Source organism: Mangifera indica, unplaced genomic scaffold (assembly GCF_011075055.1).
Source record: "Mangifera indica cultivar Alphonso unplaced genomic scaffold, CATAS_Mindica_2.1 Un_0117, whole genome shotgun sequence".
NCBI lineage: Eukaryota > Viridiplantae > Streptophyta > Magnoliopsida > Sapindales > Anacardiaceae > Mangifera > Mangifera indica.
The window spans coordinates 28,071-55,299 of record NW_025401209.1 but is presented as its reverse complement, the minus strand read 5'-3'; the positions used below and the strand labels follow the sequence as shown (position 1 = coordinate 55,299).

The 27,229-nt window shown below is 31.2% G+C and overlaps 2 protein-coding genes across 2 annotated transcripts; both read right to left on the bottom strand.

Moving 5' to 3' along the window:
- Positions 1-7,349: 7,349 nt before the first annotated feature.
- LOC123207923 (probable mannitol dehydrogenase) lies at positions 7,350-10,913 on the bottom strand. Its single transcript, XM_044625425.1, has 5 exons — positions 10,780-10,913; positions 10,586-10,699; positions 8,310-8,823; positions 8,086-8,236; positions 7,350-7,579 (listed from the first exon to the last, which is right to left on the bottom strand). Exons 1-5 carry the CDS (start codon positions 10,875-10,877, stop codon positions 7,371-7,373), a joined length of 1,086 nt encoding a protein of 361 aa, XP_044481360.1. The 5' UTR covers positions 10,878-10,913; the 3' UTR covers positions 7,350-7,370.
- Positions 10,914-19,857: 8,944 nt separating this feature from the next.
- Positions 19,858-21,898, bottom strand: LOC123207922 (L-type lectin-domain containing receptor kinase IX.1-like). The gene is given in 2 exon segments (XM_044625424.1): positions 19,858-21,726; positions 21,728-21,898. Coding segments are annotated over 2 exon segments (2,040 nt in total).
- Between the last annotated feature and the right edge of the window lie 5,331 nt (positions 21,899-27,229).

Here is a 27,229-nt window from a genome sequence, read left to right as displayed (position 1 = left end):
TTCTCATCATTCCTACTATAAATTAAAATGTCATCAAAGTAAACCACAACAAAACTAGATAGGAATGGTATTAATACCTGATTCATTAATCTTATATAAGTGTTTGGTTCATTTAAGACTCCAAAAGGCATGACTAACCATTCATGCAAACCATCATTTGTTTTGAATGCGGTTTTCCATTCATTCCTTAATCAAACTCTAATTTGATGATACCGACTCTTCAAATCTACCTTTGAAAATACCTTGGCATCATGCATTTGGTTCAACAAATCATCAAGTTTAGGAATATGAAATCTATACCTTACAGTTGTCTTGTTGATGGCACGACTATCAATACAAATCCTCTAACTTTCATCCTTTTTTAAGGTCAACAAGGTAGGTACAACACATGGACTACTACTTTCTTGATTGTATCCCTTCTTTAGTAATTCCTTCACTTGCTCTTTTAAGATCTCATTCTCCTTAGGACTCATACAATAATATGGCAAATTTGGTAAACTAACACCAAAAATTAAGTTGATATGATGTTGAATATTCCATAATAGAGGTAATGCAATAGGTTTAACTGTTATATCTTCAAACTCATCAAGTAGCCTTTTTATCTCTTTAGAAATCAGTTTCTCTTCTTTTAAGTACAAGGGTTATTAGAGTCTTTGTATCCTTTATTGAGAGCAAAACCTTCTTATCCTTCTTTGGTCCACTCAAATATCTTTTTTTAGGAACCATAATAGTCCACCTTTTTTTCTACTTAAAAGAGTACATATTATCACAAACCTTATGAGTTGTACACTCATCATATTGCCAAAGTCTCCCTAGAAATACATGACAAGCTTCTATCTCCACAACATCACACAAGATCTTAACTTTACAAGTTTTTCTCAAGGATAAAGGTAGTCTACATTGCTTCACTACTCTTACACTAGGTTTCTTCTTAATCCAATCGATATTATACAAGTGAGAGTGTGGCTTTGTTTTCAATTTTAAGTGGTCTGCAAGACCCTTTGCTACTATGTTCTTACTACTACATCCATCAATCACTAGTTTGCACAACTTTAAATTAACAAAATACTCTTTCTTTAATTTTTTGTTGTTGTGAATCATCGGATCCAGTAAGGGAGTATGAGATTCATCTTACCATATACACCAAGTATTCACCTTGCTTTTCTACGACTTTATCTATCTTTTATTCCTCTTTAATGTTATCTTTTTCAAATTCTTCTTCTTCCTCTTCTTGTTGTGACATGTTAATGAATTTCTTCCTAAGGCAATTGTTTGATTTGTGTCCTATTTCATTAAACTTGAAACATTTCAAATCCTTGCTTGGCTCTATCGTTTCTTTCCCCTTTATTTTTTTTTTTTTTTTTTTTTGGTTTTAGGCTTGGGTTCTTGTGTTTTAGTGTCACTTCAAATTATATGCTTTTTACTTCAATCTCTTGTCGCCTATTGATGTTACTCTTTGATAGTCTTCTATTCTTCAAAATTCTTTCAACCCGTAAAATAAAATTTTAAGTTTGATCTATAGACCATATGCTTTGCATTACCAAGTGATCTTGAATATCATAATTCAACCTATTCACATACCTCACAACTTGTTGGTCTTTGGTCTTGCTCAAGTTACATTAGGATTGTAACAGTAGATACTCTTTCATGTAGGCAGCCATGGTTTGGGTTCCTTGGTAACAAATTTGAAGTTGTTGGAACAAAGTTTGATCATAATCAAAAGGTAGAAACCGAGACTTCAATAAAGCTTTTATCAACTCTCAATCTCTTACAATTGGTTGTCCCTTCATCCTCAATTATTTTTTATGCCTTTGCCACCATGTACCAGCTCCTCCCTTTAATTTATAAGGTACCAAACTTATTTTTTGTGTCGGCTTGATCTACATGATATCAAAAAGTCACTTTACTTTATACAACCAATTAAGAAATTGCCCAATATCCATTACACCATTAAAACTAAGAAGATTAGCCTTGAGTTTATAAGGTTCATGGTTTTGATAGGCTCTCCTCCCTCTTGTTTATGGCTTTGAGTTATAATCACCTTTAGATTCATCAACTTCTTACTTGGGTTATGTAAAACTCTCTTCTCTCATTAGTTGCATTTGCCTAGGAAGAATTGGAATAGACTTCTGTAGATTAGGAAAGGTTCATGTAGGTTATGATGTAGATAGGTTGACTTGTATCTCATCGACCTGTGCAGTTAGTCCCTCCATAACTTTAACTATGGATGAGATTTATTGCTCCAAACTAGTATGCAATCTAGATTTTCTCCATGCCTAACCATCTCAAAACAAGGCTCTGATATCACCCGATACAAGAAAAACGTTGATGAGATTGTGATATTATTCACAAGAATGTTTAGGATTGATATCGTTCAATGGAAGCAAAGGGATAACAAAAGTTCAATGCAATTTGAAAATCTATTCTTAAAAAAACTCAAACCTAAATTTTATTATAACTTGAATTGATTTATTTTACAATGACTTAAGCCTATTGTATAGGATAATGACTCTCCTAAATAAAACAAAAATCATAATTCTACTAGATTAGAAAATGTATTAAACTAAGAGGCAAGTCTTACTAGAGTTAAAAATATTAATTAATTTCAAATTCTAAGAAACTTAGACTTTAACTACATAACATTAAATAGAGTTTCATAAAACATAAACTCCTAAAAGCCCAATTAATTTCAAATTAAAATAAGACTCTTAAAACTAGTAGGAAAACTAATATTTATAAAAGACTCTATTCACTATGTTAGACTAGGAATCCTTATTTCACATGCATAAGGATTCCTATACGACTCCCACATCATCATGCCATGTCTCCAAATAATGTGCCACATCATCCTTGGTTGTTATATCATGTGTCACATCATCCTCTTGTATATAACTTGTTCCTTCCACGTTTTTTATGTTTTCATCCTACCATCCTCTTTTTATGATCCTCCATTAAACAGTTTATCCCACTTGTTGCAGAACATTTGACACATTCTCTCCCCCTCTTTAGGGGCTCTATATGTGCACTAAGATCTAGGGTTCTAATTGAATCTAAAAATGGTGAGTTGATTACATTTTTCTTTTCTTCATGTTGATGATGTGAAATTTATCTAACAATTGTAATGATTTTTGGCTTGCATCACCATTTCATCATGTATTACATTCTCTATAAAAATGTGTTGTACTCTCATAGGATGAATAAGAAATATAAGTCAAATTTTGTCACAAATTATTACTTTGTCTTTATTCTTTTGCTCTTTAAATTTTGAGTTCCTTTATTTTTCATATTTTAAAAGTCTTCTTTGCATGGTATCAATGCTTCTCTATGACTAATGTCGATGGATAGCTTTCCATCCTTCCAAAATGCTTCTAACACTCCCAATAAAGGTGTTAGTCTTGGACCTACTGGTGTCACTTTGAGACCCTATGAATGGGGGTGAAGAATACTTTTCATCCCCATAACAGGGATTAATATCTCTTGTGGAGAAAAGGATGGGAAATAGGGTATTCGACCCTGTTCTTTTCTGTTGCCATCCCTATTGATGACTTATAATAGGTTGCAAAAAATATCTCCAAGAGTTTATCCCACTTGCTGCAAAACATTCAAAGTAGTATCTCACTCTCTTCAAGCTCTCTGGGTGAACTGAGGTCTAGGGTTCTGATTAAATCTAAAAAAGGTGAGTTGATTATAAATATTAGACAAATTTTCTCACAAATTATTATTCTGTTTTGATTCTTCTCACTATATATATGAAAATTGTTTGAAAAAAAAAAATATTTATAACAAAAAAATAAAAATTGGAAATTGAAGTGTGAATTTAAATAACAGGAGAGATAAGAATACCTTTTCTTTATTTAAGGATCATATGTAAAATTTAAATATTTTGCGAAATTTTATAAATTGATAGATTTTTTCGTAAGAAGAATTAAGAAAAACTTTTAGTTGAATTAAGCTATGAGCCTATGGTTATATGATAAAATTGAATAATAATTTATGATATACATTCACGTAATTAATCAAGGATGAGTAAGAAGTTGACTCATGATCATGCCATGTATGGTGTTCTAATAAGATCCAGATGGAGATGGAAAGAATGAGAAGTAAACGCAGAAGAGAGAAAGAGAAGAACACGTGAGAGAGTAGGGGAAGGGGGTGGGTGGATTCCCGTGAGATGAAACCAGAAACTAAGCACATATTCATATACTAAACACTTGTGTTTCTGTTGTATCCGATCTGAGCAACAGCAGAATCCAACACTCTATAAGAGAAGAAATTGTACGGCAAAGTTGTGGCTTCTTCCTTTCTTGCCATAACTGGAGCTTCCCTGAAACCCTCTCTCTCTTAGTTTTACTTATTTCCCCATGTCAAGTCGCTCTCTTAAGCACGTCTCTCAATACATTTTTTACTTCGCCTTTTAGCAACGGATGAAATTAATTAAAAATGCTACACTGATGATCCCTTAACTGAATTGACAGACGTTTCTTGGAAATTACAAATTAATTTTATGAAAATGGTGTGCAAGTGAAACGTCTTTTAGCTGGGTTTAGTTAGAATAATTGATTAATCATGAGGCTTACAATCAATATGGTAATGAATCTGGGTGGAATTGGAAGAGCCTCAAGCTGAAGCTACACATGATTTTGTACTTCGACTTCCGTGCATGACACGGCCATAAGCTGTTTTTCAGTAATATGGGAGCGACTCGGACATAGCAAACATAATTGAGTTGACCAACGGCACAGCCGAATATGGGCCAATTAATTTGGCCCAAATCTATTGGGTTGCTGGGTTGTCCCTCAAAACGAAGGAATTCTAACTTTTTCTTACGATTAACTAGGATTAGATCAGAATCAAATTGATTCGGATTCAAAAGTTGGTTTGTCTTATTTTTAATTCTTTCATTTCAAATATAAACCGAGTTCGAGTTAAAAGATTCTGTTTATTTTAAAACTGAGTTAAACTCGAATTACAGAGAGTTTAATTTGGTTTAACTCGTAAGCTAAATAGATGATTTGATTCAATTCAAATTATATGAAATAATTGTTAAACGATATTGTTTTATCAATAAGTCATGAATTCAAATCACGAATCTGACCCATATTTCTAAGTCATGAATTTAAATTATAAATTCAAATCAAACTCGAATTGAATTAGAACTGACCCATTTTTATTCAAACCAAACTTGAACCAATGTTAATGTTGGCTCAACAAATTTAAACCGAGCTATTTTTTATTTAAGCTAAACTAGAGTTAAGGGGTATTCGGACTTGGTTCAGTTTGTGCCTACCCCGATCATTAACTTCACTTTGATCTTTAGTTCATGCCATTGCAACTCTGCCAAATTTGCTTCTATAATTTTAAAACAAAAGAAACTAGTTTTCATATGTAATGTAACATATGCAATAATGATTTGTTATAATGTGATTAGACATTATTCTATACTTAATTTAAAATTATTTAATTATATAAGTACACATCATCATTATTTCCTAATTTGATAATCATTATAGTTGTCAATAATTTTATTGAAATAAAAAATAATCTCTTAAATAATATTACTAAAAAAGAACCAATTTGAAGGTTTTTTTCTTTTTATAACTGGGAAACGCTATCCGATTAGTTAGATAAATAAACTTTGAGATACAATAACTAGAGTTACAACCTTTGCATCGAGTAATTCAAAGTTTGGTTTGACAACTTTAAGTACTTTTTAGCTTCTTTTAAGCCTCTTTAATCAATTTAGAGATATCAACATCTAGAAGTACAGAATTATCAATTTTTTTCTAACAAATGAATTGAATATTGTCTTTTTAAGAATCAAATTTTTTAAAATTTTCTATTAATGAGATCAAATTTTCTAATTTTTCTATTGAAATAATAACTTTCATTATATGCTTTTAAAGATATTAAACTATCACTTGATTTCAAATAATGTTAAATATGATTAACATGATAGTTTTTTCCTTTATAAAAGTTGATATGGATATATTATGCAATGATATGAACAATTTATAGACTAATGTCGACATTTGCAGCCTACAAAAGCTTCAACTCATACTATTTTCCAAATTTATTTCTATAGAAACCCACAATACACACCCAAAATGAACAAAACCTACCCAAAATAAGGAAAACTCAACTAGAGTTAATTTGTAATTTTATTTCAATAAAATTGTATGTACAAATAATATAAACAAACTTGTGAATAAATAATAATTTGTCACAATATGATTGAGTATCGTTTTATCTCTAATTTAAAATCATTCAATCAGATAATGACATGTTATTATTTATTCACAATATAACCCTAGAAAATTAAGGTTCCATTAATTACCTCAATTCGCCTTTCAGATGGAAAGAAAAAGGAGACCATTTTGCCAGAATTCGATGTTAATTGAAAATTCCGTCAAAATTCTTAAAGAGGACTTGGAAGCATTCCATTGATCATGGTGAAGAGAAGGAAGAAATCATTTTGTTCTTTGGGTGGGGAGGAATATGAAGATATTTTCGGGCTATCACATGTTGTTATACATCCCCCCAAATTACTTCTTTACCCCTCTATACTAACTTATTTGATTTATTTGTGTAACATTATTTTTCTTGGGATTTATAATTCTTTTCATTCCATAGATCAGGGTTTGTAAAGTCCAATTTGCCCATCAAAATCCAATGAGAGATCTAAATACTGAATTGAAAATTTAAATTGATATTATACCCTTGGTACATGCCTACGTTGTTATCTTATCAGTTTGAGATATATTTAAATTGGAAATTACTAGAAAGTTCATCATTAATACATTTCAACCAAACTGATAGATTGAAAATAGGGAGGGTAAGGAGGTCTTGCCATGTAGAAAACAAAGTGTAGAACTATGCAATACAATATTTAGACACATTAAAACTATATTATAATTTTACATATAAATAATAATATGTCATTATATGATTAAGTGTTATTTTATTTTTAATTTAAAATTATCCAATCATATAATAAAATATTATTATTTATACAAAAAATTATGCACATAGTATTACTGTATTTTCCAAGAATCCTGGATAATTTGATTTATTTAATTATTTGTCTTAAGAAACTAGAACAAATAGAGCTGATTTATTCAATTAAAACAATTCCCTGCCTCAAAATTCATCCACTAACTTTTTGTTATTTTTAGGAAGAAAATAAAATAATAAAATTATATGTACTTATTTTAAATACATATATAGATACATATTTAATATATATTATCATATGATTGGATGAGTTTGAATTAAAGATAAAATAATCTTTAATTATATGATAACACATATAAATATATATCTATATATATATTTAAATTGTATACATATAATGCTGCTCAAAATAAAAATAATTAAGAGGTGGAAGGCTTCATTGTCTTGGCAACATCAATCACGAATCGGTATCTAACATCTGATTTCTCAAGTCGCTCCATTGCAGTGTTCACGCTCTCTATATCTATCACCTCAATGTCTGCCGTCACCTTGTGCTTTCCCGCAAAATCGATCATTTCTTGCGTCTCTTTTATGCCCCCGATCATACTACCCCCAACCAGCTTCCTCCCTGCACCACTCATCTCACGGTTAGCTTTACCCAATATTTTCGAGGGAGAAGACTATTTTCCTTTATTATGTCAAAATAATAAGTTGCTACTTTGAAAGTCCGAAAACTTTTTTATTTTAAGGTTATGTTTAGTTAATAGTGGTAATTGTATTTGATTTATAAACAATAAAAGATACCGATTATCTTTTATTATCAATAATGATAAAACTAATAATATAAACACCTTTATTTTATTATAATTATATATTTATTTAATAATTTTTTAAAACAAAAATAAATTTATTGTCAAAATTATTTTATATTAATTATACGAAAATATTTAAATAAAATAGTAGTTTAATATTCTTTTGTAAATTATAATTCAATATAATAATAATTAGCACCTATCAATTCCCTGAATTAGCTTTAAGCTAATATTTTGTTGCTCCTAATTGGAAAACTTTTGGTTTGAGATTCTCCCAATTTCTAATTACTAAACAAGAACCACAAATTAATTGCATGCTCACCTATGACCAGAGGAAAATCTGGAATCTCTAGCTTCTCAGACGCTCCAACAAGAACAAGCTTTCCATTTGTCTTTAATAATCCAATCAATGGCAGAACAGGGTGATGGGCGGATACTGTGTCAATAATACCGTCCATTGTGCCCATTGCAGCCTACACATTCAACGTTAGAAGCGTCACAACCGTCCGCCGAGAAAACAAAAGATTTACCATGCAAAATACATACCTCCATCTCATCTGGGTTTCGGCTGACCAAAAAGGAATCAGCACCAAGACGTTCGACAGCTTCGTTCTTTTTGTTCGGAGAGGTGCTTATGACGGTGACCTTGACCCCCATTGCCTTTGCAAACTTGACAGCCACATGGCCTAGCCCACCAAGGCCAACGACGCCCACATGCATTCCAGGTTTGTCAAGTCCATAGTATCTCAGAGGACTGTAAACAGTAATTCCAGCGCAGAGGAGAGGGGCGCTAGCATCTAGAGGTAAATCATCTGGGATGTGGATGACGAAGTGCTCGTCGACAACCATAAAGTTGGAGTAGCCTCCGTATGTGATGGTTCCGTCGTAGTAAATAGAATTACAAGAGGATAACATTTTGGGGCAGTAATTCTCGAGATTGTTGGCACAGTTGTCGCAAGAGCGGCATGATCCCACCATGTATCCGACGCCCACTTTGTCTCCAACTTTGAACTTCTCCACTTTGCTCCCAACCTCTATCACTTCACCTACTATCTCATGCCTGGAAATTAAGCCCAATTCCAGCGAGTGTCATGATCACAAAATTATTTTGTTTAATAATAAGATTTTCTGAAGGAGTATTTATATGTGTTTTATAATATTTTATTTAGAGTGTAGGCAGTTTGGTTCAGTGAGGTTGAGAGTTTTTTTAAACCAAACATAAAAAAAAGTTTGGAAATTTCAAAACCAAACCACACCAAAGTGAAAAAATACATTTTGGTTCGATTTGGATATCGGCTTGAACATATTAAAATTACTTAATAATATTAATTAGATTATAGTTTTCTAAAACATTATATATATATATATATATATATATATATATATATATATATATATATATATATATATAAAGAAAATGGTAAAATAAATATGAACAAAAACATGATATACACATAATTGCTTATTGAAAAATTATATCAAATCTATTTATATATATATATTTTTAAAAAATACGACTTACGGTTTGATTTAGTTTAAAAATCGTTCAAACTGTAATCTAAACTAAAAACTATTTTTTAAAATTTATCAGTCCAAACCAAATCATTTTGTTAATCAAATTAAACAAAACCGTAATTTTTAAATAGTTTAGTCCAATTTTATGATTTAAATAGAATTATGTACACTTATAATTTTATTAAGCCAAATAACTATTTCCCAACAAATATTGATGAAAGGATAATTTCCCGTTCTTTAAATTTGAAAACTCATCTAACTATTCATTACCTAATTTTATTAATAAAAATCATTCAGTTCTATTGAAAATTACTAATTTTTCATTTATATTGAAATTACAAAATTAACTTTTTCAGTGAAATTATGAATCGCCCATAACTCTTCTTTCTTTCTTCTTCTTCTCTTACACTTCCTTCTTTCACATCCCAGTTTAACCGGGTGGTGACTATGCGTAAAAAATTTCAAGACCATATATTAAAAGAAGTTATTGCACAGAAAAATACTTTTATATTTTCAAAGAGGAAAAATAACAAATTTTAGTGGTTTAATAGGGCTTCACATAACAGTCTTAAAAGAGATATCACTAAGACCCAATAATCTGAAAATGTCTTTTCCAGTCAAAACTTTCACAAGTTTCTTCCCACCCGGTTGATTATTGGGCTCTTGTCAACAATTGTTTACTAATTTATTTGACACGTAATTTCTAAGCACCGAATTTAGGTGTGTGGAACAATGAATGTTCAAACCTTCATGGAAAATGTTATAAATTAAATGCGAAAAAAAAGATATTATTAATTTTCACAAGAAAATTGATTTAAAAGAAAATGAAAGAAATACACGACAACCATAAAAATGCTAAAGCATTTCTTCAAATAGCAAGATAGCATTGTGATTTATCATTTTAAACATCTTCATTTTACATGATAAAATTGTATTATTTATAGAATCTCAGAAAATATGAATCTTTAATTAAAGTGAGTAATGTTATTAGTATATAAATAAGTACACACTATATAATTATGTGATTTGATTTTTTTTCTTTTTAATTTAAAACCAATCAATTAGATAATGATGCAAATTAAATGTGTAAATAGGTCTCTTAGAAATCATTTTTTCATTTCTTCCCAGTACCTTCCTAGTTTAGTTTGGCCCTTTATTGAGAAAAAAAGGGCCCTAAGGAGACATAAAATTGCAAAACGACATAGGATTAACTTGAAATGTTTCATAATTTCACATGCACTTATATTTTTATCTTTCAATTCCATTGTTTTTGTGCTAGAATTGAGATAAATGAAAATAATGCATACCCGGGAACAAGAGGATACTTAGCGTTTTTCCATTCGTTTTTTATCATGTGAAGATCTGTGTGGCATATCCCACAATACAACACTTTGAATGTCACGTCCGTCGCTCCGGTGGCTCTGCAAATCAAAACACACAATCAACAGGAGACCAAAGTAATTTTTAACAAAATTTTAATCGAGAGAAGCGACAGAATAACCTCCTGGAGAAATTGAAGGGAGAGAGAACACCAGACGAATCCCTGGCGGCCCATCCAAAGGCCTTGTTTGGGTGCTCTTGCTCTGGTGCAGACCCCATGAATATTTTCTTCTAATCTTTCTGTGAAAGTAAATACTGAAGAAGAAAGAAATAAAAATAATGAGTGAAGGTTTATACAAGGCAAAATGAGGTATTAACTGCAGATTACACAAGGCCTTGCGCATTTGGTAAGGTAATGAATGGGGTTTACCATATAAGTTTATTTCTTTCCATTTATTAATGGATTTGGTAGTTAATATTTATTAATTTTCTTGTCGTTTTCTCAATGGAGTTTTCTCATGTATATTTATTAATATGCATATCGGAGCTAATGGTCCGTGTTATAATTTGTAATCATTATTATTTTAATTAATAAATAAGGCATTCCATTATTTTATGTTGTATTTGCAATTTAGATAATTATTCTTATAATGGTTGAGTTATGATGATAGCCCATTGTTTGGCAATTAATTATGAGGACCTTATATACATATTAAATGACCATTCTTAAAATTATCTGTGATTATAATATTACCATAACTAAGGGTACGAGTAATAGTAATATAATCATTATAGTATTAAATAACATTATCAAAAGGTGGGTATATGTCTCATATATCAAAATTTTCGTTAACGACTTAATGCAACACTTGAGTGTATGTTGTAGATTTATTCATCAAACAAACCTACTAAGAGTATTTCATATGGATGATTATTCCAATGTTTCTGAAATATTTCCTTTTAGTAAACAGAGGTACATGTGATCCTTAGATTTGAGATCATCAAATTGTCTTGTATAAAGATCAATATGAGTTTACATCAATCCAATGTAGTCTAATTAGAGGATCATCAAAAAAGTGATGATTGATTATATCGAGATAGGTATAAAGGCTAAGGTAGATTAACAGAGAATTCATCACTTTTGAGCATGGGCGCTGATATCTTTGATAGAGTCTACTAATGGATGACAATAACCAATTAAATTTATGGTCACAGAAAGATTGGGTTGGTGCTCAGTCTAATACTATCTAATCATTAACAGAAGTCAGTTGATGTAAACTGATGGATCTAGAGGGAGACACTTCATTTATACCTCAACATAAAAAACATATCATATAATGAAATGATTAAATTGTATGAGTAATCATATCATTAATAGGTTAAGAAATCAAATGACACTTTATTAATCAAGTAGTCATGATACTTTACTAGAGATCAATTTTGAACTATTTCTCGATAGATGTCGAGTTAAAAGTTTGACTGGGTATGATTAAAGTTAACAAAAATAAAATAATAAAACATGAATATTCACTATGTTTTCCCCTTTATCTTTGGCTAAATAAAGGTGGAAACAGGTATATTCGATCCAAATAAGCTTGGATTTAGCTCGCTATTTAGTTTGGATAAGCCAAACTCGAGTCAAAGCATTTCAATTCGTGAAGTTTTAGCTCGACTAGAGATTAACATCAATGTTGGAGCTTGTCTCACTGACGATTCGTCTCTTTCTCCTATGTTATTTTTCATTAGTTTAAGCAATTTGAGCACAAGTTTGTCGTTCTGGATTCAAGTGAGTTTGAACTATATGTGCACATGATAAATTGAGATTGTTGTTGAGTTTATGTTGTGTTCAAAAGTAAGAATGTTGGGTTGTGTTGTTTATGAACATGATAATAATATTGTTAAGTTGTACTATGTTTGTATCTTGGACAAGTTTAGATCCTCCTCTCTTTGATTAATGTAAAAAAAGGAGAAGTTATGTCAAAAATCCAATTAAGATGCATTTGTGATATGCTTGGTAATGATAAATTGAATGAATTGATAATGCTTGGTAATGCTTGGCGATGATAAATTGACATATGCAAATGAATTGATAAATTGACAAGTAATACAACTTGGTAATTTTATTTTTGAGTGCATTACAATGATATAGAAAGGGGGAGTATAAAAACTTTAAAAGAGAGGGAGTGGTGCAAATGGATTTGACTAAAATTCAAGTGGGATTTTCATTGTTTATAAAATTGCTTTAAACTTAGTTGTTCTCATCAATAAAAAATGAAGAGATTGTTGGACCTTTAATTTGATGATAATAAAAACAAAGTTAACATTATTAATCTTGTCTAAGACAACCTAAGATTGTGACCAAATAGACAACTTATGAAAAATGTAGGTACAAAGCACATGCATGGCTATGCACCCTTGATGTACACTCATGCATAGTGTAAAATCTAATCATGCAAGCTAATGAACGAGACCGTGCGTCTCCTTATTCAAAGCTTTGGATTTTTGGGTTGCATTAGACATGTCATGTACAGTCATGTTCGATTGTCACCCACCTTACATAACATATATCTACCATTAACGAGGAAAGGCTTCTCGTGCACAAATCCTCGTATATTTAAAGCAAAAGTCAACATAGGTCATGGTCAAGGTTTCATGCATGCTCATGCACAGAAATATGCATGTTTATGCATAAACATAATGAAGATTCATGAGCAAACCATTTTGTGCATGATTAGTCATGCATTATCAAAGTCAAGTCAAACTCCTTCAAAGTTAAGCTTCCATGCATGTCTGTGCATTCACAACATGTATGCTTATACATTAGCCATACAAGTAGTCATGACGAGTTTCCTTGTACATGAAATAGTCATGCATCTACACTAGAGTTAAAGCAAGGTCAATGCACACTTACACAAAGAAGTTGAATGCATGTGCATTAGTCACATAAGAAATCATGATGAGTTTCCCTGTATGTCAAATAGTCATGCATCTAGAGGTAATGTCAATGCATGCCCTTATAAAGAGGTTTAATGTTTGTACACAAGCAAAATTTCAAGCTTACATATCCTCATTCATGGTAAACATTCACGATTTTGGATTTTTCAAAGTCGTGTTCATACAAAGTTATGTATGCATGCATGTACAAACGTTTAATGCAAGAAAACATTCAATCATTAGGAGATCTAATCAAGGGTTACTTTGTTTGAAAAATGAATTTGGTGATCAAGCATACCTATACATCCATGTGTTTCAAGAGAAACAAGATACTTTTAGATGTCAATGGCTACTACTTCAATTCCAACTCTTTCACCATTTTCAAGTTATAAAGGCTATGAAAACTCATCATTTTGAGTTAAAAGAGGTTAGAAAACTTATTGTATCAATCTATACTCTCCTTTTTCTCTAAAAAGGCTTAATCACTCTCTCACTAAGCTCAAACTCATATTCTTGAGAGAAAGTTTGTACTCAAATTTGTGTAACCATCCTTGTAAAGGCATTTTACATATAAAAACTTCTTTCTTAATTCATTGTAGGTGAAATCTTAGACATTTATTGTACTTGAGTGAAATCTCAGATAAATTATTATGAAAGCTTGATCGATTCTAGTGGAACTTTAAGTCTATTACTTAAAGAAGTAGACGTAAGAGACTCGAGAAAAAGAAACTTTCAAACCACTATAAATACTAAGCATTTTCTTACCCTATCCTTTTTATTTTTTGCACCTATAATTGTTGCTATTGTATTTTTAGATTGTCCTTAATTGTTTAGAAAATTCTATTCACCCCCTCTAGATATTAAGGTGTTTTCAACACCAACTCATTGTAAGCCAAAAGGGATGCTCTTTATGAAGACAATTTGCCAGTGTAATGGTATATGTAATTGCTTTGAGCCAAAGGGCATAACACTAAGTCCTCTCACTCCATTGTTTTTCAAATTTTTTAGTATCTACAAACATTGTTACAAAATTAAATTACTAAAAATTTTTATGTAGATGTCTGAACCATAATGGGCAATTTTCTCTAGAAAATCTATATGTAAGTGATCAACCGCCCTTTAAATTGTTTGAATTTTGCACGAATAAGGAAAGCCCTTGAAATAGAAAAAAAATGAAAGACAAAATCTTGACCTTTGATTCAACGAGACAGGTCAATGTTACTTACCAAATTCAACATGGATTTTCTAGAGAGATAGAAAAAGTAGTGAATCTAACTTTGAGAAAATTAGATTGGCAAGCGAGAGACTTTTAGATCACCAAAGTTCGATGGCATCTTCATTATCATCCACATATCGTCATCTTCGTCACACTTCATCATAGACAATTTGAAAGAGTCTAAATGGTTGTCTTTCTCGAGATTTAGATGAAGACTAGGATGTTGTCTTTGAATGAACCACTTAAAAGGGTAGATAGATTGAGGAGTGAAAAACATAGAAAGGTAGATAAACTGAAGGAAGATGTTGTCATTATTGTTGTCATCTGGTTTGATTGTTTGAACTTTTTTTGCACACCCTTAGTTTTGAAAGTTTATGAGTGAACTGAAACAATATTTCAAAAATAAGTTAAAATTATTTATATTTACATTTTTAGGGAAAAAGAAAATTTCCTATCAAAGTTTTAGTTGAAACTCAAAATCACACTCATGACAGATGAAAAATCCAAATACCTACCCATAAGCTAACTGTCGTCTAAATTTTCAGTTAGAAATAGGAGTAAAATCATCATTGTACCCATAAATCCTAAAACCAAAAAACCTTATATCATTTCCCTCCCTTAGTTTAGAAAATTTACATTTAACCTCCATGATTAAACTTTGAAAAATTCACTTTTTTCCCCTTTCTAGGTTTCATCTCTGGTGTCTTAGGGAAACGACAGATGATTGAAAAGAAGCAAAGGTCAAAGACGACCCTTCGTCGTCTAGATTTGGATGATGAAGCATCATCCAAATTGATAAAAAGAGATGAAAGATGATGTTTCATTACGTTGCTCAGACACGATGATGAAGGACGACAAAACATCGTTTAGATGACACAATCATCATCCTTCATCGTCACGTCTGGATGACGCGATGAGGGATAACAAAACGTCTCTTTTTTCGATCTAGACAATGCTTTATTGTCTAGAGTGTCGTCCAGATCGAGATAACGAAAGGTTATTCTTCGTCATCCTTCGCATCGAAACTAAAAGATAGGTGGAAAACGTCGACTGCTAATTGGAATGATGATGGCTAATAGGGCTGGATTTGAACCGAATCTATTCAAGCTCAAGCTTGAGCTCGAATTTGGCTCAAATGAATCTGAAACAAGTCAGCCTTATACAAACTTGCTCGAGCTTGAGCTACTCGTCAAATTTGTGAATTAAAATTTTTGATGCAAAACGACATTATTTTGATCAATATGCATTAAAATAATGTCATTTTAATAATGAGCTAGTTAAAAGTTTTAGTTTGAAACGAGTCAAGCCAAGTTCGAGCTTAACTTTCACGAGCTCAACGAGCTCAAGCTCGAACTCCAGCTCTACTATGCAAAACTGAGCTGAGCTTGAGCTCGGCTTGACTCGACTCAAATCTAGCCTTGATGGCCATGGAAAGAAATAAACCTTAGGGTTAAAACTTAAACTTTTCAAACTTTGAGAATGAGTTGAAGTGTTAGTTTTTAAAATCTAGGGGAAAATGGTATACATTTTTAAGTTTTATGGCTTATAGGTAAAATAACGATTTTATCATTGCTTCTAACTGAAAATTTGGACGGTAGTTAGTCTATAGGTAGGTGTTTGAGTTTTTCATCTATCGTAGGTATGATTTTAAAATTAGGCTAAAATTTAGGTAGAAAATATTCATTTTTCCATATTTTTGTTGGAAAGGTAAGAAACTCAATTTGTAGAAATTTTTCTATCTGATTTTCCCCTTTTAAAATAACTATCATTTGGGGTAAATCATAGTTTTTGAAAATATTAAAGGTATTAATAAAAATTTTTAAGAGATTTTTTAAAATTTTAAAAAAGTTTAGGGGTTTGTAAAAATTTAAATTTAGCTTAATAGTTAAAAAAATAATAGTTACACCCTAAAATTGAACAAAACACAGGATTTTTAGTTTGATAGATTATTGATATTGTTAAAGTCTAAATGATAAATTTTTAAATTAATAAGGATATATTAGTTATTTGATAGTTATATTGAGTTTTAATAACTGTTTTGTATTTTTAGTAAATAGTAAAACAGTCATTTTCGAGGAAATAAAAAGGTGTTCAATGATAGAAATTGGTGAGAGTGAGAATTTGGTTTTTTAAAAGGCCGAAGGACTATTGCCCACCTAAAGTATGCTGATTTCTCAAATTTCCTCCTGCTAACTTTGAAAATTTTATTTACCCACCCATTGACAGTTAAATTTAATGGTTTTAAAGACAAAATTATTATTTTATCTAAAGTATTAAAAATAAAGTTAAATTTGATTTTATTTTTCTTCCTCAAACCCTAAAAACTAACAATTTTCTCCAACCCTAGTTTTCAAAAACAACATTTTTCCCCTTATGGTTTCCAAATTTTCAAATCCAATTTTTTTTTACAATGATCGACGATCTCCAAACACCTACTTTTCCTCTCCGATGTCTCCTCCTTCTGGTTGTGCATATTCAGATGCCATGTGATGTCGTCGTTGACAAAGATGTCATCTTCATCTCTGAATGAAGACGATTCGTCTTCGTCAGAGACAAAGACAGTTCGTCTTCGTCTCGATGAAGACGAGAGACGTGTCATCTTCGTTCGATAAAGACGAGAGATACGTTGTCTTTGTCCCAATGAAGACGCCTCGTTTTTGTCAACGATGATGCCACATGGTTTCTAAATATGCACGACTAGAAAGAGGAAGCATCTAAGAAGATGAGTAGGTGCTTGGAGATCGTCAGTCATCGCTGAAAAAATTGGATTTGAAAGTTTGAAAGTCCTAGGGAAAAAAAAACTGTTTTTGAAAACTTAGGTTGGAGGGGAAATTGTTAGTTTTTAGGGTTTAAGGAGGAAAATGATATGACTAATTGACTTAGTTAATTTTAATTGTCTATGCGTGGATAAATGAGATTTTTAAAGTTAACAGAGGAAAACTTATAAAATCAACATACTTTAGGGGGAATAAGTCCTTTGGTCTTTTTAAAACTTAAAGCATGAGAATTTGTCATTTTCTGAAACCTTGCGTGGAAAATAGTCATTTGGCCTTTTAAAAGTTATAAAAAAAAAATATTTTTGAAATAAACTCTGATGAAATTGGAGCCTGGTCAATGTTGCATTAAGTTAGGGCTTGCTGGGATGCCGAAACGTTTATGTAATTTCGAATAAAAACAATTTCATGTAGACATTCATGGAACATTTCATCTGAAGACTAAGACTAGAGTATCTTTAAATTGATTTCCTTTAACTTAATGTTAACATTGAGTGTTTGGTAAGAGAGAAAATAAAAAAAAATTAAACTAAAACAGTAATTTGAGTGATAAAAGAAGAAGTTTAATATATAAAAAAGTAAGAGTTCAAATTTTTTTTAGTAATATATCAATATCAAACCTTCAACTTATTTGATTTGATCCCAAGAGTGGTAATTCAGCTCAGATAGAGTTTTTTATTATAAAAAAAAAATTGAGATAAAATTTTGAAAACTTTTAAATAAAACAATGTATTATCATTTGATTAATTGTTATGTTATCTTTAATTTAAAATTATTTAATTATATAATAATATATAATTTATATATATAATTATACGCTAACAAATATGCGCATGTAATTTTACTACTATTTTTTAATTGTTTAACTCCATCAGAGTCCTTTGGGCCTAAGCCCATTTCTGGAGCAGTTTAATGTCGGAAAATCGTTATATAAAATCTTCAAGAACTGAAATCAACAAAATTAAAATAAATTATGGTAATCTAAAGTAAAACCTGTTTTAACTTTTAAGATTAACAATCCAAACAAAAATATTCCCGAATTCTTTACTACAATTAATAGTTCAAATATTATTTGATGTTTTGTAATTAAGTTGAGATTGAAGATAGATTAGAGACGTCGAAGGGTCAGTTTAACTTGAAATATGGTTAAAATCTCTTTTGTTTTTTTGGCACAATTTAATATTATAGCGGTGTGTTAAGCCTTTGTCACTGTAGGCAACAAAAAAATTTCAAATAATTTTAAATTATTGCAGAATTATAGAAGCCATCCTGCAAACCCTAGCTTGGCCAACTTTAATTTTTTTTTAAATTTTATATAAACCCCTCTCTAACCACACATCCAAACCTAATTTCTTAGTCTCTTTCTACATTTCTTCTGTCAATTTCTCTCAATATTTTTGTCATTTGATATTTCAATCTCAATCTAAATCTCTGTCTACATTTTTTTCATTTAATTTCTATATTTATTTATTTTGTTTTTTAGTTAAAAACAATTTTTAAAAAAATAATTATTAAACTTTATTAATTTAAATTTATTTTCAAATCACATTGCAAGTTGATCATATATGAGTTACTTGATTCTTTTTATTGACAAAGTGCATGAGCAACAGTTATCTCAACTCAAACATCAAGTAAGTCAAAAAGATATAGTTAAGTAAAATAAGTCTATTGTAGCATCACCGATAAGATAAAAAATTTTCTTTAATTAGATGTGACAATTAATAATAGAAAATGATTTTATATTATTAAAAAATATAAACAAAATATGATTTGAAATATCAACCTATAATTTACGATTCCTAATTGTATTAATTTAAAATAAAATTTAATAATTATTTTTTATATATAATTAATAGTCTGGCACGAGACTACCCATATATATGGGCCGTGCCATGAGTTTATATGTTTTTGTTGGCCGGCGCCTTTTGTATTGGGCCTTGGCCCGGATTCATTCTCTCTCTATGCAAACAATTTCTCAAACTGCGACTGATTAAGCTTGTAGAAAAAATTGATTTGTATCATAACACAGCAGAACTAAAATTACAGCAAACTCACACTAATCTTTCAGCAATCACAAGAAAAATTGTAGCTTCAAGTTAAAATAGTTTCTGCTGATTAAGTTATAAATAATATTATATGTACATATTTTTTTGTATACATTTTAGATACATAAATAATATATCATAATGTAATTAAGTGTTATTTTATTTTTAATTTAAAATTATATAATCACGTTATTTATGTACATAAATTATGCACAGAAAAGTGCATGAATAATTTTATTGCTAAAGTATATGCAGCAAGTTTATTGTAATACATGAAAGAAATGCAAATGTTAATCAACTTTTCGGGAATTGAAAAGAGCCGTTGTTGAGCCTACTGATGTCAATGAACATGTTGAGTTACTGTTAACTGATGACTGTGTGACGCCGGAGGTTGTGTAGGTGAACTTAGACATATCCATGGGAGGTGCATAATACGTAGGCACTGGCAACTTCGAGGGAAGGCTCGGCAATGGAGCCTCAAAGTTTAAAGCATTTATCACTTGTCTTATAGATGGACGAAGAGTGTAATCAGGATGGCAGCACCAAAGCCCAATTATCATCAAACACTCCATTTGCCTCTCATCGAAATCTCTCATTAATCTCTTGTCCGCAGCTTCATGAAGTTGCCCTTTTCCGTAGAGGCCCCATACCCACTCCACTAGCCTTACTTTACTCGGTTCTTCCCTAGATTCAACTGGCCTTCTTCCACATGTGATTTCGAGGGCTACAACTCCGAAACTATAAACATCAGACTCTTTACTCGCTTTGCCGGTTGTAACACATTCCGGAGCAAGGTAACCCATAGTCCCAGCTAAAACAGTAGTTTGCGAGGTTGAATCATGGTCGACAAGTCTTGCGAGGCCGAAATCGCCTAACTTGGCGTTGAAATTTGAATCCAACATGACATTGCTAGATTTGATATCTCTATGGACAACGCATTGTTCCCACTCTTCATGGAGATACAATAAAGCCGAAGCCAAACCAAGGGCTATTTTGTAACGTATAGCCCAAGAAAGCGTGGCTTTTCCTCCGAAGAGGTGAGCATCAAGGCTTCCGTTTGGCATGAATTCATAGACAAGAAGGAGCTCTCCTTGTTGGTGACACCAACCATACAGTTGAACCAAATTTCTATGTCTTAAACGACTAATGATCCTCACTTCCGAAACATATTCCTTTTTCCCTTGTTTTGATCTTCTTGACACCCTCTTGACAGCCACTTCTGTTTTTTGATCGCTCAGTAAACCCTTATAAACACCGCCAAATCCTCCCTCCCCCAGCTTGCCTTCCTCCGCAAAGCTGTTTGTGGCCTTGTTTAGTTCACGGTAAGTGAACCTCTTAGGTCCAGTGCCCTTTTCGAATTCATCGTCCATAGCTTCATCAATGGCCTCATCTTCCTTATTCACACCGGCCCTCTTTTTCCACCTAATGAACCAAATCACACCCAATCCGCATATTAAAGCTCCAGTGCCCACGGTTAAACCAACTATTAACCCAACATTGGGTTTTCCTTTATTCTCATCCAAGGTTGAAGTAAAATTCCAAGAAATAATGTTATGTATTTCAACAACCTCACTTGTAGATGCAGAGAAACCTACCTTAACCCGTTCGGGGAGAAATTTTCTCAAATCAACAATATACCAAAGACTGGAGTTTCCACTGAAGACAGGATTATCTGCATAAGTTAGAAAGACACTTAAATTCTGTGTACTAGAGTTGTAACTTACCCAGGCATTAGCCCTTCTTCCATCCTTAATGCTGCTTTTCCAGTTGACAGTCGTTACTGAGATAATGGAATTAACATTAATTCCTACATGATCAGAGCTTGGATCCCAAGAATTCTGGAAGCTATCAAACTCGACCGCAACAATTTGCTTAGAAGTGTTGAGTTTCGCGGTTTCAGGACTAAACAGTGCCAAATATCCACCAGTTGAGTTGTCAGGAATTGTTGAATCAAATGGAGCAAAGAAGAAAGTTATCCCGTCGCCATTGTTAGAAGTATTAACTGCCTTAATAATAAAGGAAAAGTGAGTTGTGAAGTCTGTGAGTTTTCGAGTCTTGGGATCCCAAATAATCACAGGTTGGCTATATGTGGCACGGCCAAGGCTTCTTGTGAGATTGATGTCAGCTTGGTTCTTGGTCAGTTGGAGAACATCATTTGATTGGGAATGCATCTCCTTCAAATACTATATTGGGGGTGTTCGCTGGAAAACTAGAATAGCTGAAAGAAACTGAACTTGCAAATGGGAGCACCCACAAGATTAACAAAACCAGAAAGTTAAAAAACACAGACGAACAGTTCTCTTTAGATAGAATTTGGCAGGGGAACGCCATGGCCAAAGGGCATATAGATAGAGAGACAGAAAAGAAAATGAACGTAAATCGGATGGAGGGCCAAAAGAAGTAGTTCAACAATATCATCGCCCTAATCGATCTTTGCTTGTTTTTATAAAATATCAACCTGGTCAAGTTTAACTGTTCTGGATTATTAATAAAATATTGCATGCTTTTATTAAAATAATATGACCGTCGTCCCTGATCCTGCAGAACTCTCATCTGTTGGACCTATCCTGAGACTTGATAAGGTGCAAGCGAAACTCAAACGCTAAATGCAAGTTTAGGAGGAAGTATTCATTGATAGTTGAAGTGGAAAATATATATATATATATATATATATATATATATATATATATATATATATATATATATATATATATAAAAGAGAAAATATAGGTTAAAATTAAATTTTTATTTAGACAATTTTACTTAAATGACATGATTGGTTCGATTTCAGAAAGATATCCAATTCAAATAGGATTTAATGAAAAAAAGGTTTACACTGAGACAGGCGGTGGGGATTATGGCAGCATAATTGACAAATTTAGAAGCAGTCCACCAATCAGAAAATGGGTTGATGGTAAGTCGGCACGGTAGAGAAACGCATTATAGTTGTTACTCAATCTGTTTGGAAATTTTTGGGTTTTATTATTCACGGCTTCGATACGTCCATGACAAAGGATGAAATTATATTACGTAAACGGAAAGTCGTGGAGACAAATATATTGTTTAATCTTTAAAAGAGTAGCGAAACCGCAACGATTTAGTCCGCCGGTTGCCGTCTTGTTTTGAATTGGTTAAGTATTCTTCGTTGCTTCTCAAGGAATGACGTGTAAATCGTCGGCTTTCCTTGAACAATTTATTAGTAGTAAACTTTTGGTTTTCGTCTAATTTCAAGAGGTTTACATGTAATGCGATGTGCGATTGGAATCATCGTCGTAGCTATTGACTTTGCTATCAATGACGTTATGAAATGAAACATATATTTTCTTTATATATATATATATATATATATATGTAAAGGCCAAAAGACTATATTTCACCTAAATTTTAATACGTTCTCAAAGTTACATCAACAAAATTTAAAAAATTTAAAGTTTCATTCATGGGTCAATCCTCGTTATAATTTTCTGTTAAAGACATAGATAAAAACGTTATTTTATCAATAATATTTAAAAAATACAAAATTAAGTATGTTTTTTCTTCAAAGTTTTAAAAGCTAATAATTTCATCCTCCCTAAAGTTTTTTAACTTTTAAAAGTAACATTTTCCCTTACCCTAAAACCTAGGGTTTATTTTTCAAACATTCTCGGACCACTGGCAACGATGTTTCAACCCACCATCTCTAGCCATTAGATCTTTACTTTTTGATGCAAGAAGACACGGCAAAGATGTATTTTTATCGATTCCAGAAGAATCGATGAAGATACCTCTCCGTCATATCTTCTATAAGTGTTGGAGAGATGAAAGGTGGTCAGAGATTTGTGAGTTAAAGCATCATCTCTGGTGGTCGGAGAGTGCCTGAAAAATAAATCCTAGGTTTTGAGGGGGGGGGGGAATGTTACTTTTGAAAGTTAGAAAACTTTAGGAAGGGGTGAAGTTGTTAGTTTTTAAAACTTTGGGGGGGGGGGAAACATAAAAATTTATATTTTTTAATATTATTAGTAAAATAACGATTTTATCTCTATCTCTTCTGTTGGTATATATCAACAAAATGAAATGATGGGCCAGATTGCAGTACTATAAAACTGAAAGGACAATGCTACACTTCAAGATAACTATGAGGGCCTTTCTGTAATTGTCCCTCAAACATGTAAAAATTGCACAATGACTGTAACAGTTAGGGTTTTCATTATTTTTCTTTTGAATGAAATACACAACAGTCTTCGCAGTCTTCTAGAATTCTCTCTATTCTCTCTATGAACTTTTTGCTTGCTTAATCTATGTTTGATGATTTTCTGCTAGTCTAGGGTTTTATTCACATCTTCTAACAGTAGTTAGTCCAAAGATGAGATTTTGAGTTTTTTAAATCTTATGAGTGTGACTTTAAAAACGCATCAAAACTTGGGTAGAAAATAATCTATGGCCATATATATATTGAATTAAAATAATATTTTACAATCCTGATCCAGTTATATATAATCATAATTTTGACAAATTTATATTAGAATATCTTAACTAGGGAATTATATAAATGTTATTTAAGATAATTATTTTAAAGTAAAAAAAATTATTAAAATAATTAGTAAAATATGATACAACAAGGGGATACCTTTTTTGTGTTCTAATAATCTTGAAAGACCCTCGAAGTTCGAACAGAGTGTTTATGGTTCAATTTTTGGAGCTATAATCTTTTGATTTTGCTGGTCATTATCTCGCGCATGTCATTAATGGGGAATTCTTTTAAAGGAACTACCTTTCATCTTCAATTTTAGTGTTTGGATTTTCTGAGTTCATGCTAGGTTTAACCTTGTGCATCACATATTCATTGAAGTAGTGTCTTTACCCGTAATAATCATTTATGTTTTATCATCATAGAAACGAAAAGAAAACTCTGCGTCACCATTTCTAGTGAAAAACATATTCTTAGGCTTTGCATCAAGCATACTTTTACGAGTAGAATCATTGTAAATATAGACCAAACAACCAAACACTTCTAAGAAGGAATAATTTATCTTTGTCTGCTTTAAACTTTTTGTATTAAGATCTTGTTGTTAGAATAGTGTTTTGCAGTCAATCGTCTTCAATATAAATTTGTAATCATTATTATTTTAGGTAATAAAATCTATAACATTCCATTATCTTCATTATATATGTGATTAGATAATTGTCCTTGGAATGTTTAAACCATGAAATAATTGTCCATAAAATGGTTAAATCATGATAAGAGGGTCAATGTATGATAATTGATCATGAGAACTTTATGATTACATTAGCTAGTTATTCTTAAAACGTCATTAGTTTTAATATTATCATGGCAAAAAACATGAGTAATAGTGATATAACTATAATAGTATTGAATTACCCCATCGAAAAATAGTGATAGATATCACATTTCAAAATTATCTATTGACAGTTTGATTCAACATATGGATACATATTATAGATATTTCTACCAAACAACCCGTCAAGATGATTTCATATGAATTATTATTTTAGTATTTATGGAATATATTCTCTTAGAGAATGGAGTTATATGTGATTCTTATATTTGAAATTACTAAATCGTCTTGTATAAAGATTGATATGATTCAACACTAACTCAACATAGTCATTATAGAATATTGATATAAATGTGGTGATTTGTTGTATCAAAATACATACAAAGACTATAATAGATCAATAATGGATTCGTCACTCTTGAACATGACAACTAATATCTCATATAGACTCACTAATAGATGACAATGACTAATTAAATTTGTGATCACAATAAATTTGAGTTGGTACTCACTCCAATACCATTTGATCATTAATAGAAATCGGTCAATGTGTATCGAGAGACCTTGAGTGAGACATTTAATCAATACCTCAATCTCAAAAAGATACCGTAAAACAAAATATTCAAATTATATGAGTGAACATATCATTAATCAAATTATGAGTAAACATATCATTGACAAGTTTAGAAGTCAATCGTTGATACCCCATTAATCAAGTGACTATGATGTCTTGCTAAAGGTCAATCTTGACATATGTCCGATTGACTTACTACCAACCTAGTGAAGAGGCTATGGGCACATAAAACACTAAAAAAAAAAAAAGCTTTTAACAAGGGGAAAACTAGTCAATGAAAGTCCATTTCCCGTCATTAAAGATCTTTAGCGATAGGAAAATTCTCATCGTCGACCATCATTATAGCATCCGTAGCTAAAAATATTAATGACGAGAAGAAAAGTTTCGTCATTGATATAAATAACAAGGGATGTATGTTTTGTTGTCAAAATTAGTAATAACAATGAATATTTTCATTGCTAAAACAATGTATTTGGCCGTTAAAAATAATAACAGCGATGAATATTTTCGTCGTTATAACAATATTTACCAATCATTAAACATAATGTTAACGATGAATATATTCATCATTATTGTAATATTTACTTGTCATTAAATATAATATCAACAATAAATATTACTACTCATAAAATATAAAATCAATAATGAATATTTATGTCGTAATACCTATATATACCGATCAATTAAATAGAAATAAAAGTCATGAACAAATTATATCTAATCAACCATAATGTCAATCCAACGATCAAATAAAAGTGTAGAGTAAACAATAAAAATAGAATTCATAAGAAATCATTCCAAAAGTTACAAAAGGACCATGAACAAATATATCAACAATAAAAATAGCTAAAGAAACAAAGTAGACTTTATAGAAATAAAAGACCATCAATCTCAAGATTATCATGTAAGAGGTTTAAGAATATAATACCTATCTAACAAAAAGTTGTTAAAATGCTTTCATCTTGTCGAATGTTAAACATCGTTTTAAACAAATTTTGAATCATTTGGTAAAAATTAAAAAAAAAACACTTTAGGATAAGATGTCTCTATATGTCTTGTTTTGTCTTGACCCATGTAATACTCTCTCTAGATACATACTCATGTATGAAATATGATCCAAAAAGATATGCACAACTTACTTTCATAACTCATTCAACGAAAAACAATATGATAATAACTACTTCTTTAAAAGCATGCAAAAAGGTGTAACTGGATATACTTCAATTTATTATTACGCATAACCCGATGTGTCTAAAAACTCAACCCATACAATTATTGTGCATAAACATCCATAAAGCTTTAACCAAAATAACAAAATAGATAAATAAGAAATAAATTGAAATGGCAATTTTGCCTCTTACCCTTATGCAACTATTCGATTGGATTGTTTGCTCTTCAATATACCTGCTACTCATCTCTACTTGTAAAATTACAAAAAAGGAACACGCGAGTGAAAAACACTCAACAAGGTAACTCGGTACCCTAAAAAGAAGTTTAAAACTAAAACTAGCACTCCACTAGTAAATTAATGTGGTCACAATTCGATACCCTCGTGCTTTAATATAGGTCATCTAAAAAGATCATTAAGGTTTAAGTTGATTTTGACATATTTGATATTCTGATGAAAACAAATGATACCTTGCGTGTCCACTCATTGTTGTGCCTTACGCACATGTCATATGGTCTTTTAGGGTAGCTAACTATGATACCCTAGTCACATGGAGAAATACTATATCCTTGCAGTAGTCAAGCAAACATTGAACATAGCAGTAGCAAACACAATAAAAAGAGATGTGCATGCAACATTATAAA

What these genes read in the sequence shown, in the direction of transcription:
- LOC123207923 (XM_044625425.1), bottom strand. Translation starts at nt 10,877, where the DNA reads ATGGGGTCTGCACCAGAGCAAGAGCACCCAAACAAGGCCTTTGGATGG. An exon ending in GAAACCCAGATGAGATGGAG is followed by an intron (nt 8,237 to 8,309) that starts GTATGTATTTTG and finishes TTGAATGTGTAG; the next exon opens with GCTGCAATGGGCACAATGGA. An exon ending in AGATTTTCCTCTGGTCATAG is followed by an intron (nt 7,580 to 8,085) that starts GTGAGCATGCAA and finishes TGAGTGGTGCAG; the next exon opens with GGAGGAAGCTGGTTGGGGGT.